The sequence below is a fragment of the Poeciliopsis prolifica genome, unplaced genomic scaffold (assembly GCF_027474105.1).
Source record: "Poeciliopsis prolifica strain line A6 unplaced genomic scaffold, Auburn_PproV2 SCAFFOLD034, whole genome shotgun sequence".
In the NCBI taxonomy this organism is placed as follows: Eukaryota; Metazoa; Chordata; class Actinopteri; order Cyprinodontiformes; family Poeciliidae; genus Poeciliopsis; species Poeciliopsis prolifica.
In genome coordinates this window covers 950,001-966,096 of record NW_026562409.1, presented here as the reverse complement: position 1 = coordinate 966,096, position 16,096 = coordinate 950,001, and the positions used below count along the sequence as shown (strand labels likewise).

General features: G+C 39.5%; 1 protein-coding gene across 1 annotated transcript in view; it reads left to right on the top strand.

The window, feature by feature from the left end:
• LOC129373792 (myosin phosphatase Rho-interacting protein-like) overlaps positions 1–16,096 on the top strand; it is a 43,587-nt gene that overhangs the window by 19,807 nt on the left and 7,684 nt on the right. Inside the window, exons 8-15 of the mRNA XM_055051879.1 lie at positions 9,607–9,718; positions 12,949–13,056; positions 13,566–13,622; positions 13,711–13,779; positions 13,850–13,939; positions 14,012–14,121; positions 14,620–15,088; positions 15,618–15,701. Coding sequence (XP_054907854.1) covers positions 9,607–9,718; positions 12,949–13,056; positions 13,566–13,622; positions 13,711–13,779; positions 13,850–13,939; positions 14,012–14,121; positions 14,620–15,088; positions 15,618–15,701 — 1,099 coding nt within the window. The remainder of the gene's footprint in view (positions 1–9,606; positions 9,719–12,948; positions 13,057–13,565; positions 13,623–13,710; positions 13,780–13,849; positions 13,940–14,011; positions 14,122–14,619; positions 15,089–15,617; positions 15,702–16,096) is intronic.

Here is a 16,096-nt window from a genome sequence, read left to right as displayed (position 1 = left end):
ATCGTCTAGTTACTGGTTTTATTCTCTAGTTACTGGTTTCATCGTCTAGTTACTGGTTTTATTCTCTAGTTACTGGTTTTATCCTCTAGTTACTGGTTTCATCCTCTAGTTACTGGTTTTATTCTCTAGTTACCGGTTTCATCGTCTAGTTACTGGTTTTATTCTCTAGTTACTGGTTTTATCCTCTAGTTACTGGTTTTGTCCTCTAGTTACTGGTTTTGTCCTCTAGTTACTGGTTTCATCCTCTAGTTACTGGTTTTATCCTCTAGTTACTGGTTTTATTCTCTAGTTACTGGTTTCATCGTCTAGTTACTGGTTTCATCCTCTAGTTACTGGTTTCATTGTCTAGTTACTGGTTTTATTCTCTAGTTACTGGTTTCATCGTCTAGTTCTGGTTTTATTCTCTAGTTACTGGTTTTATCCTCTAGTTACTGGTTTCATCGTCTAATTACTGGTTTTATCCTCTAGTTACTGGTTTTATTCTCTAGTTACTGGTTTCATCCTCTAGTTACTGGTTTCATCGTCTAGTTACTGGTTTCATCGTCTAGTTACTGGTTTCATCCTCTAGTTACTGGTTTTATCCTCTAGTTACTGGTTTTATTCTCTAGTTACTGGTTTCATCCTCTAGTTACTGGTTTTATCCTCTAGTTACTGGTTTTATTCTCTAGTTACTGGTTTCATCCTCTAGTTACTGGTTTCATCGTCTAGATACTGGTTTCATCGTCTAGTTACTGGTTTTATTCTCTAGTTACTGGTTTCATCCTCTAGTTACTGGTTTTATTCTCTAGTTACTGGTTTCATCCTCTAGTTACTGGTTTTATTCTCTAGTTACTGGTTTTATCCTCTAGTTACTGGTTTCATCCTCTAGTTACTGGTTTTATTCTCTAGTTACTGGTTTTATTCTCTAGTTACTGGTTTTATCCTCTAGTTACAGGTTTTATTCTATAGTTACTGGTTTCATCCTCTAGTTACTGGTTTCATCGTCTAGATACTGGTTTCATCGTCTAGTTACTGGTTTCATCCTCTAGTTACTGGTTTTATTCTCTAGTTACTGGTTTCATCCTCTAGTTACTGGTTTTATTCTCTAGTTACTGGTTTTATCCTCTAGTTACTGGTTTTATTCTCTAGTTACTGGTTTCATCCTCTAGTTACTGGTTTTATTCTCTAGTTACTGGTTTTATCCTCTAGTTACTGGTTTTATTCTCTAGTTACTGGTTTTATCCTCTAGTCACTGGTTTCATCGTCTAGTTACTGGTTTTATTCTCTAGTTACTGGTTTTATTCTCTAGTTACTGGTTTCATCGTCTAGTTACTGGTTTCATCGTCTAGTTACTGGTTTCATCCTCTAGTTACTGGTTTTATTCTCTAGTTACTGGTTTCATCCTCTAGTTACTGGTTTTATTCTCTAGTTACTGGTTTTATTCTCTAGTTACTGGTTTCATCCTCTAGTTACTGGTTTTATTCTCTAGTTACTGGTTTTATTCTCTAGTTACTGGTTTTATCCTCTAGTTACTGGTTTTATTCTCTAGTTACTGGTTTCATCGTCTAGTTACTGGTTTCATCCTCTTACTGGTTTTTCTCTAGTTACTGGTTTTATTCTCTAGTTACTGGTTTTATCCTCTAGTTACTGGTTTTATTCTCTAGTTACTGGTTTTATCCTCTAGTTACTGGTTTCATCCTCTAGTTACTGGTTTTATTCTCTAGTTACTGGTTTTATCCTCTAGTTACTGGTTTTATTCTCTAGTTACTGGTTTTATCCTCTAGTTACTGGTTTCATCCTCTAGTTACTGGTTTTATTCTCTAGTTACGGGTTTTATCCTCTAGTTACTGGTTTCATCCTCTAGTTACTGGTTTTATCCTCTAGTTACTGGTTTTATTCTCTAGTTACTGGTTTCATCGTCTAGTTACTGGTTTCATCGTCTAGTTACTGGTTTCATCCTCTAGTTACTGGTTTCATGGTCTAGTTACTGGTTTTATTCTCTAGTTACTGGTTTCATCGTCTAGTTACTGGTTTTATTCTCTAGTTACTGGTTTTATCCTCTAGTTACTGGTTTCATCCTCTAGTTACTGGTTTTATTCTCTAGTTACTGGTTTTATTCTCTAGTTACTGGTTTTATCCTCTAGTTACTGGTTTCATCCTCTAGTTACTGGTTTTATTCTCTAGTTACTGGTTTTATCCTCTAGTTACTGGTTTTATTCTCTAGTTACTGGTTTCATCGTCTAGATACTGGTTTCATCGTCTAGTTACTGGTTTCATCCTCTAGTTACTGGTTTCATCCTCTAGTTACTGGTTTTATCCTCTAGTTACTGGTTTCATCCTCTAGTTACTGGTTTCATCGTCTAGTTACTGGTTTTATCCTCTAGTTACTGGTTTCATCGTCTAGTTACTGGTTTATCCTCTAGTTACTGGTTTTATTCTCTAGTTACTGGTTTCATCGTCTAGTTACTGGTTTCATCGTCTAGTTACTGGTTTTATCCTCTAGTTACTGGTTTTATTCTCTAGTTACTGGTTTCATCGTCTAGTTACTGGTTTTATCGTCTAGTTACTGGTTTCATCGTCTAGTTACTGGTTTTATCCTCTAGTTACTGGTTTTATTCTCTAGTTACTGGTTTCATCCTCTAGTTACTGGTTTCATCCTCTAGTTACTGGTTTTATCCTCTAGTTACTGGTTTTATTCTCTAGTTACTGGTTTTATCCTCTAGTTACTGGTTTCATCCTCTAGTTACTGGTTTTATTCTCTAGTTACTGGTTTCATCCTCTAGTTACTGGTTTTATTCTCTAGTTACTGGTTTCATCCTCTAGTTACTGGTTTCATCGTCTAGTTACTGGTTTCATCCTCTAGTTACTGGTTTTGTCCTCTAGTTACTGGTTTTATCCTCTAGTTACTGGTTTTATTCTCTAGTTACTGGTTTCATCCTCTAGTTACTGGTTTTATCCTCTAGTTACTGGTTTTATTCTCTAGTTACTGGTTTTATCCTCTAGTTACTGGTTTCATCCTCTAGTTACTGGTTTCATCCTCTAGTTACTGGTTTTATTCTCTAGTTACTGGTTTTATTCTCTAGTTACTGGTTTCATCCTCTAGTTACTGGTTTCATCCTCTAGTTACTGGTTTTATTCTCTAGTTACTGGTTTCATCCTCTAGTTACTGGTTTTGTCCTCTAGTTACTGGTTTTATTCTCTAGTTACTGGTTTCATCGTCTAGTTACTGGTTTCATCCTCTAGTTACTGGTTTTATTCTCTAGTTACTGGTTTTATTCTCTAGTTACTGGTTTTGTCCTCTAGTTACTGGTTTCATCCTCTAGTTACTGGTTTCATCGTCTAGTTACTGGTTTTATTCTCTAGTTACTGGTTTTATTCTCTAGTTACTGGTTTTATCCTCTAGTTACTGGTTTTATCCTCTAGTTACTGGTTTTATTCTCTAGTTACTGGTTTCATCGTCTAGTTACTGGTTTTATTCTCTAGTTACTGGTTTTATCCTCTAGTTACTGGTTTTATTCTCTAGTTACTGGTTTTATCCTCTAGTTACTGGTTTTATTCTCTAGTTACTGGTTTCATCCTCTAGTTACTGGTTTTATCCTCTACTTACTGGTTTCATCCTCTAGTTACTGGTTTTATTCTCTAGTTACTGGTTTCATCCTCTAGTTACTGGTTTTATCCTCTAGTTACTGGTTTTATCCTCTAGTTACTGGTTTTATCCTCTAGTTACTGGTTTTATTCTCTAGTTACTGGTTTCATCCTCTAGTTACTGGTTTTATTCTCTAGTTACTGGTTTCATCGTCTAGTTTACTGGTTTTATCCTCTAGTTACTGGTTTTATTCTCTAGTTACTGGTTTTATCCTCTAGTTACTGGTTTTATCCTCTAGTTACTGGTTTTATTCTCTAGTTACTGGTTTTATCCTCTAGTTACTGGTTTTATTCTCTAGTTACTGGTTTCATCGTCTAGTTACTGGTTTCATCCTCTAGTTACTGGTTTCATCCTCTAGTTACTGGTTTTATTCTCTAGTTACTGGTTTTATTCTCTAGTTACTGGTTTTATTCTCTAGTTACTGGTTTCATCCTCTAGTTACTGGTTTCATCCTCTAGTTACTGGTTTCATCCTCTAGTTACTGGTTTTATTCTCTAGTTACTGGTTTCATCGTCTAGTTACTGGTTTCATCCTCTAGTTACTGGTTTCATCGTCTAGTTACTGGTTTTATTCTCTAGTTACTGGTTTCATCCTCTAGTTACTGGTTTTATTCTCTAGTTACTGGTTTTATCCTCTAGTTACTGGTTTCATCCTCTAGTTACTGGTTTTGTCCTCTAGTTACTGGTTTTATTCTCTAGTTACTGGTTTCATCGTCTAGTTACTGGTTTTATTCTCTAGTTACTGGTTTTATCCTCTAGTTACTGGTTTTATTCTCTAGTTACTGGTTTTATTCTCTAGTTACTGGTTTTATTCTCTAGTTACTGGTTTCATCCTCTAGTTACTGGTTTTATCCTCTAGTTACTGGTTTTATTCTCTAGTTACTGGTTTTATTCTCTAGTTACTGGTTTTATCCTCTAGTTACTGGTTTCATCCTCTAGTTACTGGTTTTATTCTCTAGTTACTGGTTTTATTCTCTAGTTACTGGTTTCATCCTCTAGTTACTGGTTTTATTCTCTAGTTACTGGTTTTATTCTCTAGTTACTGGTTTTATCCTCTAGTTACTGGTTTTATTCTCTAGTTACTGGTTTCATCGTCTAGTTACTGGTTTTATTCTCTAGTTACTGGTTTTATCCTCTAGTTACTGGTTTTATTCTCTAGTTACTGGTTTTATTCTCTAGTTACTGGTTTCATCCTCTAGTTACTGGTTTTATCCTCTAGTTACTGGTTTTATTCTCTAGTTACTGGTTTCATCCTCTAGTTACTGGTTCATCGTCTAGATACTGGTTTCATCATCTAGTTACTGGTTTCATCCTCTAGTTACTGGTTTTATTCTCTAGTTACTGGTTTTATCCTCTAGTTACTGGTTTCATCGTCTAGTTACTGGTTTTATTCTCTAGTTACTGGTTTTATTCTCTAGTTACTGGTTTATCCTCTAGTTACTGGTTTTATTCTCTAGTTACTGGTTTTATCCTCTAGTTACTGGTTTCATCGTCTAGTTTACTGGTTTTATTCTCTAGTTACTGGTTTCATCGTCTAGTTACTGGTTTCATCCTCTAGTTACTGGTTTTATTCTCTAGTTTACTGGTTTCATCGTCTAGTTACTGGTTTCATCCTCTAGTTACTGGTTTCATCGTCTAGTTACTGGTTTTATTCTCTAGTTACTGGTTTCATCGTCTAGTTACTGGTTTTATTCTCTAGTTACTGGTTTTATCCTCTAGTTACTGGTTTCATCGTCTAGTTACTGGTTTCATCCTCTAGTTACTGGTTTCATCGTCTAGTTACTGGTTTTATTCTCTAGTTACTGGTTTCATCGTCTAGTTACTGGTTTTATTCTCTAGTTACTTTTTATCCTCTAGTTACTGGTTTCATCGTCTAGTTACTGGTTTCCTTTAGTTACTGGTTTTATTCTCTAGTTACTGGTTTCATCGTCTAGTTACTGGTTTCATCCTATAGTTACTGGTTTCATTGTCTAGTTACTGGTTTTATTCTCTAGTTACTGGTTTCATCGTCTAGTTACTGGTTTTATTCTCTAGTTACTGGTTTTATCCTCTAGTTACTGGTTTCATCGTCTAATTACTGGTTTTATCCTCTAGTTACTGGTTTTATTCTCTAGTTACTGGTTTCATCCTCTAGTTACTGGTTTCATCGTCTAGTTACTGGTTTCATCGTCTAGTTACTGGTTTCATCCTCTAGTTACTGGTTTTATCCTCTAGTTACTGGTTTTATTCTCTAGTTACTGGTTTCATCCTCTAGTTACTGGTTTTATCCTCTAGTTACTGGTTTTATTCTCTAGTTACTGGTTTCATCCTCTAGTTACTGGTTTCATCGTCTAGATACTGGTTTCATCGTCTAGTTACTGGTTTTATTCTCTAGTTACTGGTTTCATCCTCTAGTTACTGGTTTTATTCTCTAGTTACTGGTTTCATCCTCTAGTTACTGGTTTTATTCTCTAGTTACTGGTTTTATCCTCTAGTTACTGGTTTCATCCTCTAGTTACTGGTTTTATTCTCTAGTTACTGGTTTTATTCTCTAGTTACTGGTTTTATCCTCTAGTTACAGGTTTTATTCTATAGTTACTGGTTTCATCCTCTAGTTACTGGTTTCATCGTCTAGATACTGGTTTCATCGTCTAGTTACTGGTTTCATCCTCTAGTTACTGGTTTTATTCTCTAGTTACTGGTTTCATCCTCTAGTTACTGGTTTTATTCTCTAGTTACTGGTTTTATCCTCTAGTTACTGGTTTTATTCTCTAGTTACTGGTTTCATCCTCTAGTTACTGGTTTTATTCTCTAGTTACTGGTTTTATCCTCTAGTTACTGGTTTTATTCTCTAGTTACTGGTTTTATCCTCTAGTTACTGGTTTCATCGTCTAGTTTACTGGTTTTATTCTCTAGTTACTGGTTTTATTCTCTAGTTACTGGTTTTGTCCTCTAGTTACTGGGTTTATCCTCTAGTTACTGGTTTCATCCTGGTTTCATCCTCTAGTTACTGGTTTCATCCTCTAGTTACTGGTTTTATTCTCTAGTTACTGGTTTCATCCTCTAGTTACTGGTTTTATTCTCTAGTTACTGGTTTTATTCTCTAGTTACTGGTTTCATCCTCTAGTTACTGGTTTTATTCTCTAGTTACTGGTTTTATTCTCTAGTTACTGGTTTTATCCTCTAGTTACTGGTTTTATTCTCTAGTTACTGGTTTCATCCTCTAGTTACTGGTTTCATCCTCTAGTTACTGGTTTCATCCTCTAGTTACTGGTTTTATCCTCTAGTTATTGGTTTCATCGTCTAGTTACTGGTTTTATTCTCTAGTTACTGGTTTTATTCTCTAGTTACTGGTTTCATCGTCTAGTTACTGGTTTTATTCTCTAGTTACTGGTTTTATTCTCTAGTTACTGGTTTTATCCTCTAGTTACTGGTTTTATTCTCTAGTTACTGGTTTTATCCTCTAGTTACTGGTTTCATCCTCTAGTTACTGGTTTTATTCTCTAGTTACTGGTTTTATCCTCTAGTTACTGGTTTTATTCTCTAGTTACTGGTTTTATCCTCTAGTTACTGGTTTCATCGTCTAGTTACTGGTTTTATTCTCTAGTTACTGGTTTTATCCTCTAGTTACTGGTTTCATCCTCTAGTTACTGGTTTTATCCTCTAGTTACTGGTTTTATTCTCTAGTTACTGGTTTCATCCTCTAGTTACTGGTTTCATCCTCTAGTTACTGGTTTCATGGTCTAGTTACTGGTTTTATTCTCTAGTTACTGGTTTCATCGTCTAGTTACTGGTTTTATTCTCTAGTTACTGGTTTTATCCTCTAGTTACTGGTTTTTTCTCTAGTTACTGGTTTTATCCTCTAGTTACTGGTTTTATTCTCTAGTTACTGGTTTTATTCTCTAGTTACTGGTTTTATCCTCTAGTTACTGGTTTTATTCTCTAGTTACTGGTTTCATCGTCTAGATACTGGTTTCATCGTCTAGTTACTGGTTTCATCCTCTAGTTACTGGTTTCATCCTCTAGTTACTGGTTTTGTCCTCTAGTTACTGGTTTCATCCTCTAGTTACTGGTTTCATCGTCTAGTTACTGGTTTTATCCTCTAGTTACTGGTTTCATCCTCTAGTTACTGGTTTTATCCTCTAGTTACTGGTTTTATTCTCTAGTTACTGGTTTCATCGTCTAGTTACTGGTTTTATCGTCTAGTTACTGGTTTCATCGTCTAGTTACTGGTTTTATCCTCTAGTTACTGGTTTTATTCTCTAGTTACTGGTTTCATCGTCTAGTTACTGGTTTCATCCTCTAGTTACTGGTTTTATCCTCTAGTTACTGGTTTTATTCTCTAGTTACTGGTTTTATCCTCTAGTTACTGGTTTCATCCTCTAGTTACTGGTTTCATCCTCTAGTTACTGGTTTCATCCTCTAGTTACTGGTTTCATCCTCTAGTTACTGGTTTTGTCCTCTAGTTACTGGTTTTATCCTCTAGTTACTGGTTTTATTCTCTAGTTACTGGTTTCATCGTCTAGTTACTGGTTTCATCCTCTAGTTTCTGGTTTTATTCTCTTTACTGGTTTCATTGTCTAGTTACTGGTTTTATCCTCTAGTTACTGGTTTTATTCTCTAGTTACTGGTTTTATCCTCTAGTTACTGGTTTCATCCTCTAGTTACTGGTTTCATCCTCTAGTTACTGGTTTTATTCTCTAGTTACTGGTTTTATTCTCTAGTTACTGGTTTCATCCTCTAGTTACTGGTTTCATCCTCTAGTTACTGGTTTCATCCTCTAGTTACTGGTTTTATTCTCTAGTTACTGGTTTCATCCTCTAGTTACTGGTTTTATCCTAGTTACTTGTTTTATTCTCTAGTTACTGGTTTCATCCTCTAGTTACTGGTTTTATCCTCTAGTTACTGGTTTTATTCTCTAGTTACTGGTTTTATCCTCTAGTTACTGGTTTCATCCTCTAGTTACTGGTTTCATCCTCTAGTTACTGGTTTTATCCTCTAGTTACTGGTTTTATTCTCTAGTTACTGGTTTCATCCTCTAGTTACTGGTTTCATCGTCTAGTTACTGGTTTTATCCTCTAGTTACTGGTTTTATTCTCTAGTTACTGGGTTTTCCTCTAGTTTCTGGTTTCATCCTCTAGTTACTGGTTTCATCCTCTAGTTACTGGTTTTGTCCTCTAGTTACTGGTTTTATTCTCTAGTTACCGGTTTCATCGTCTAGTTACTGGTTTTATTCTCTAGTTACTGGTTTCATCCTCTAGTTACTGGTTTTATTCTCTAGTTACTGGTTTCATCCTCTAGTTACTGGTTTTGTCCTCTAGTTACTGGTTTCATCCTCTAGTTACTGGTTTCATCGTCTAGTTACTGGTTTTATCCTGATGGACAATTAAAGAGCATCTGCAAAGAGAAGGCAGTAAAATGTGGAAACGTTTAGCTCGGATCAAAGAGCCGACCCTCCATTACGGATCTAACTGCTGCGTTTCTATACTTTTCCCACATATCCCCTCCCAGTCCTCCCAGTTCCCCCCAGCAGCATGAGCTCCTCGTTCTTGTTGCCTTTTTGGGAAACCAACCCAGTAAAACTGGCCGTTAAATAAGGCCAGAGATTCCTGAGCGCTGCTGTAATTAAATCTGTTTCTCATGACCTCAACCATCAGAGTGGAGCTCCGCTTGGACATCTAAACACCAGAAACAATCTGACCTCCGTCCGCAGGTCAGAGGTCACGCTGCTTTCATCATCTTTATTTGTCCCATAAACTGTCTGCATTAATCCTTACAGGCTCTATCTTTATGTTTCTGTGACAGTTGTGATATTTTTGAGTAAATTTGTTTAATTTTGAAACATTGTCCCAGTGCTGCCCTCTTTGGGTTGACCAGTGGTACTGCAGGTAGAAAACCGTCTCAGACGCGCCCCCTTGTGGCGAGTTAGCACTGGTATTATCGATGCTTCCTCAGTGGCTCCATGCAGCGGCAGCCTAACCTATTTTTCACTGTTGGTTTCAGCCTGGATCGCTCAGCAGAGCAGCAGCTGGGGCCAGAACCCGGGACCGCCGGGACCAACCGCACCGCCGGGTCCAACCGGACCGCCGGGTCCAACCGGACCGCCAGGCGAGAGGTAAACTCTAAACCCATCCCGGACCTCATCAGAGGTTGCTGGTTTCTGCCGGTTGCTGCGTATCAAACACGGCTCGTGTTTCTGTAGATGTTGCCGGACCGGTCCGTCGGGTCGGAACCTTTACTTTGTCTCAATGACCTGGAGATGCATGACAGGACGAGGCTGCAGCTGCTTAGTTTATTTAGCGTCCGGAGGAGAGAAAGGGAAACAAACGAGGCGAGTTGTTAAATCGCTTGCCATCATGCTTGTTCATTCCTGCTCCGATTGGCTGAAGGCGTTAAAACAAGTGATAAAACTTCCTGTCCAGACTGGAAACGTTTTGTTGTTTTAACTTGATAAAAAAGTTTTTCACACTGGCAAAGTCTGTGACTCAGTAAGGAGTAATCTAATGCGCTATTATTCCCAATACAGTAATCAGATTAAAGTTAATTATATTGCTTATGTTGCTTTCCTGTGTTGCTGCTGGTTTCTCACTGGAAACCATGAAGGATGAGAGAAATTCACTCATCTGGGATCAGAGATCACAATTTATTAAATAAAATTACACAAACATTATAAATATTAACTTTCATACAAATTTCTACCTGTATTTACATTTCTTATATGAATTAAAATAAATTAATATTAATCGTAAACCTTACTGGAAACGATTGTTCCTAAAATGAGGAACATTAGGGATCAGCGTCTTCAGTCAGAGGCTTCTATAACTTTGCTGTAATACAGACCTCTACAGGAGCGCCTTCCTACCTACAGCCATCATCATCTACAATAACTCTGAATAATTTTGAATTAATATGAATTACAACAGCATTTAATTTTTCTTTGGGATCAGCAAAGAGTTGCTGAACTCTAGCAGTAAATAAACTTATAACATCTGAATAGAGTCTTCATAATAATAATAACAATAAGAATAATAGTAGTCGTTTTCCAAACTAATTTAAAAATATTACATTAAATCTGAAGAAACGCTTATAGCTGTACTAGAGAAAACAGACTTCAGTGTAAAACCAGAGAAAGATTTAAACATTTAAACATGTAACTAATAAAGTGACTTATAATCCAACGGAGTGACTTTGAAGTATGTTATTCTTTAAGGGTTGGTCAGAAATCGGTTTGGTTTTTCTGGTTCCGGTTCTTGTTTTTGGTGTCGTGATTCCAGCAGGTCCAGATGTTACGTCTGAGCTGGGGGAGAGGTTCTGCTCTGGTCCGACCGGGTACCAGCCTGATTCACGCTTGTAAAGCAGGTGACGTGAGTTTGCGTTGAACGGCGCGTCGAGGCATGCGGTGTGTCAGCAGGTGGGACACCTGGCCATGAACCAGTCAGCGCCGCTTTCTGAGCCGTTTGGACAGAAAACGGGTTTCAGTTCTTCTTCTTTTCAGCGGAAGAGTCGCCTCTCAGACAAACTGACAGCCTGCTGCAGCAGCACGTCTGGTTCTGAATCAGAGGCGCTGGGCTCGGCCCGCTGGGCTCGGCCCGCTGGGCTCGGCCCGCTCGTCACGGACGTGAGCAACAGGAGCCGGAGAGGCAGTTTCTACTGAACACAGAGACGAAGCACAAGCAGCCCAGACATGATGAATGTCTCTATGTTTTGTTAAAAAGAGGCAAAATAAATTTACATTTCATACCAGCATGATAATTATACGCAGAAAACATCTAGAGCAATTAGGTGGGGATATTGAGAAATTGATTTTATGAGCAATCATAAAATCAATATAAGCAAAGCATTTTTGAAATTTATTTTTCACTTGACCATACAAACTTTAAACTAGTAATCCATGAATTCTGTTTTTTGGGGAGTTTTAGGGTCCATTCCAACCAGAACCTGACTTCAGTCCGCATTATTCCCGCTCCAGTCCGCTTTATTCTGACTCCAGTTCACTTTAATCCGACTCCAGTCCGCTTTAATCCGACTCCAGTCAACTTTAACCCGAATCGTCTAGAAAGTTCAGTTCAGTTTGTGAGGTGTGAACGCTGACCTCTGACCTCTGACCTCTGGTCCTCCAGATCTCGATCTGTGTTTGGGTGAAGCGAACTCTGGTTCAGTTTGAATGTGAACACCAAGCAGACCAGACTGCGCTCCAACAGCAGCTCCTCTTCTGAACAGAACCCGACTTTTTTCTGTGGTGGTTTGAAAGCTGGATAGTTTTCGGCATAAATGCCAGAATAAAGGACAAAGGCGTCTTTGTGCCCATTAAACTGGCCGTTTTTCTGCAGTTGTATAAATGGAGAGATTCCTCTGAGGCTGCAGTAAACACAAACTCAGCCCTTTTTCATGAATGCTGTGTAATCCTGAAACAGAGCCGGCCTGAAACGTGATCAGAGCAATCCTCCAGGAAACTTCCTGAAGGCTTTTCATGAATTTCACAGATAATCTGTGATTCACTGGTGACATGATCTGCAGTTTAAAGAGTCGCACAACGCCGCCATCCTGACATCAGTAATGATGTTTTGATAACTTTTATTATTATTATTATTAGTGCAGCGATCTTTACATACATTTTCATTTAGTTTATCGATTTAAATTAATTGTTTTTCATTTGCTAAAGTTCTGGCTGGAACCTTTGTATCATGTTTCTGGTACGACCTTAAATCTGATGCACATGCTATGCTACATCCGCTAACTGGGGTTAATTTCAGCTCCGATCTGATGGGACGCTGGAAAACACTCCTGTTGTGTTCATGTTGAGCTAAAAGCAGTTAGCCCATCAGTGAAGTTAAAATAGCATCTAAATGCTAACATGTAGCTGCTAATGCTAATGTTAGCCTCCGCAGGCCATGTGAATAATCAGGACTTCCTGAAACTCTTTGCTCCAATCTGCAGGCTGAAGGTGAAATTGATGAAATCTATAAATCTCTTTGTTTTCAGCTCATATGTTTGTTTAGGCAACGATTTGACTTCAAAACTTGACTTTGTCACCATCTTTCTATTAAGTTATAATGTGAAGCACTTGTTACTTTACATTATAACTTCTGCCTTGTTGCTCAAAAGTGCTTCACAGATAAAGTTGATTAAAATGCAAATAAATTCAATTAATCAATTCCAGATTCTGTAATTAAGTAAATTAACTGTTTTTGACTTATCTGATGTAACTGAAACAAATGATCTTTGGTTTTTCACTAAATGCCCCTGAAAACGACCCGACTCCTGTGAAAACGCTTTTTATCTGGATTACATTCTGTCTTTGAAATGTGATTTTGATCTGCTGAATCTTTCGTCCTCTTGGTGCAGAAGCTGCGGTCGACAGGAGACGGGAGGCTGCTCAGCGTTCCCGCGCCTCAGAGGAGAACCCGCTCTCTGGACCGCCGGACGGCGGACGGCGCCGTGGCGACCATGACGGTCAGCAGAGCTCATAAAAACTGTTTGTGTCTCTGAGGGAGAAATGTTAGCTCTGATTGTCGCGGCTGGTCTGCATGAATTCATCATTTTAACCTCCAGAAACTGAAACGTTAATCATCACGTCTTCATTTCCTCCTTCCTCTGCAGCCAAGGTCATTTCTCCTGACTTTAATCACAATTTATTAAAATGTCTTACATCCTTTAAATGTCTTAAAAACTAACTTTCCTCTTTTACTTATTTGCTCATTTGTTTTTTCCTGTTTATGGTTTTATTTTTTGTTGATGAATCAAGTCAAAGTTTATTTCTATACCACACCATAAATTATATACGTGCTAATTTCCCAACTTTGTTTTTTCCATTCAATTGAAGGAATGGAAAAAACAAAGAAACCACAGTTTCTGGTTGTTTTCAAACAGAAAACAACCAGGAGTTTTTGCTGTCGGTGTTTCGGTCTTTCTTCAGTTTTCCAGGATGGGTCACCTTTAAAATCAGTTTTTAATTTTCGCAGCCAGATCTGCTGAACTTTAAGAAAGGCTGGATGATGAAGCTGGATGAAGACGACGAGGTAAAAACCCAGACAGAAATGACAGAAATGTTGATTTGATGTGAAAGTTTCATCATGGAACTTCTTGCTCCTCTGTGCTGCCCCCTAGTGGAAGAAATATTGGTTTGTCCTGTCGACGGCCAGTCTGCGATACTACAGGGACTCATCCGCTGAGGAGGTGGGTTGATCAGAGCAGAAAGGTGCAGCAGTTCATGACATGTCGGGTTGAAACTCTGTTCTGGTTCCAGGCTTCAGACCTGGAAGGAGAAATCGACCTGTCGAAATGCTACAGCGTGTCTGAATATCAGGTCCAGAGAAACTACGGCTTCCAGATCCACGTAAGACTCTGAGGTTCTGCAGCTGGACCTGCTGCTGCTGCAGACAGAAACCGTTTCCTCTGGACGTTTCAGACCCAGAAGGCCGTCTACACGCTGTCCGCCATGACGGCAGGAATACGCAGGAACTGGATCCAAGCGCTGATGAAGAACGTCAATCCGGCCGACGCGCCCGATGTGGCCAGGTGAGCTCTGGAGCTTTAACCTGTGACCGTCTCTGATGGTCACAGGCCCAGTTTTATCAGAGAAACGACGGCAGGAGGAAACATAGAGTCCAAAGAGTCGGTTCTCCGTAACGCAGAGGAACCGACTGGAGCTTCTGTACAAATATTGAATATCAGCCACAGATTAAAATATGTGCAGAAATTTTAAAACAATCCTGGAAATCCATCCCTGATCTGCTGCTGCTCCTTTTAGCTCTGTTTAGTTTCTAAATAATATTTTCTCACTCTCTCTGTGTGGATCAGAGCAAAAATCTTTAAGTGACAAGATCAGTTTCACATGAGAAACAAAGAAAGAACTGGGTCAGATCAACGACCCGAAGGAATCTCTCTGGTTCTGGTGCTGCTCGTTTTGGGGAACCCGACCGGATCAGCGATCTGTCCGGATGCTGCGCGTCTCCTCTGATGTTTTAGAGGTTATTTGTTTCAGGTGTTCAGTTCGGTTCTCCTCTGTGTTCCCAGCTCACCTGGCCGCCGCCTCACCTGCAGCCCAGCTGAGGTCGGGCCGGACGTCACGCAGGACTCCGCCTCTGGCCACGCCCCCAGACCCACAGGCCCCGCCTCCAGCAGCGAGTCGGACCAGTCCGGAGTCGCCGCCGAATCCCGGCTGGACCGAGCTGCGTCCGTCCTGGAGCTGGGCGTCCTGGAGAGGCGGAGGCGGCGGGAGGAGAGGAGGCGGCGCTACGAGAGCCTGCTGGGCTTTTCTCTGGGACGCGGCGGACCGCAGGGCGGCGGACCGCAGGGCGGCGGACCGCAGGGCGGCGAGCGACCTCTGAGCCCCCTGTCCCAGCTGAAGATGGAGGAGCAGATCACAGAGTGCTGGAGGCGGGTGGAGAGGACGGTGCTGAGACCAGAGAGGACGGTGGCGCTGCCCAAAGAGTCCAGAGACCATCTGGAGACGGAAATGCTGCTGCAGGGATGCAGGACGCTGGTGAGGGATGCAATGTGGTGCTGCATTTACTGCTGCAGGTGGTGCTGCAGGCAGTGCATGTGCTGCATGCTGATATCTCATATGACTTGAAATAAAACAAAATTGACAAATAACTTAAAACATGCAGGAGCTTGTTTTAAGTCAATCATTTCTTAATATTGATCAAAAGATTTAAATCTACTGGCAAATTATTTCATTTATTTGTTCCATGTTATGAATGTGGAACTACCGTATTTTCCAGACTAAAGTCGCAGTGTTTTTCATAGTGCGACTTCTAGTCCAAAAAATACGGTAGTTTGTTTTCATTAGTATCAAGGAATTATTGAATTTAAAAAGGTTCCCATTTCTTGCTGATAAATCACTTTTAAGTCAGTTTCAACTCATTTCAGGAATTATTTACAGCAGAATATGTCAAGGACACTTGGTCAGTTTTCCTCTGTGGATTTGAAACACCAGTTTGGATCTGCAGATTTCACTGTGACTTTACTGCTGCTGTTTGAATCGTTTTTCCTTTCTGCTGCTGCTGGAGGTCGATGACCTGAAGGCCCAGCTGGCGGATTCGGAGCGTCGCAGACTCCAGCTGGAAGATCGCCTCCCATCCTGTCCGGAGCAGGTCTGTGAACGCAGCACCTCGCTAATGTTTAGCCAAAACCTCCTGCTTTCTGTCAGGTCTGTGAACGCAGCACCTCGCTAACGTTTAGCCAAAACCTCCTGCTTTCTGTCAGGTCTGTGAACGCAGCACCTCGCTAACGTTTAGCCAAAACCTCCTGCTTTTTGTCAGGTTGCAACCACAGAACTCATTTCATCTCACAGAGTGAAAATGTTATTTAATCCACGATTGAAGGTAAAATTTACGGTATGAAGCTACGTTATTCTAACTGCTAACGTCCAAGGAATCATTTAATGTGAATAAATGTGGAAAAGTTCAACTGAAATGAATAATTTATATCCAGATTGGATCAGAATTTTACTTTTTCTGAAGATCAACAAAATAAATGCAGCAATGCT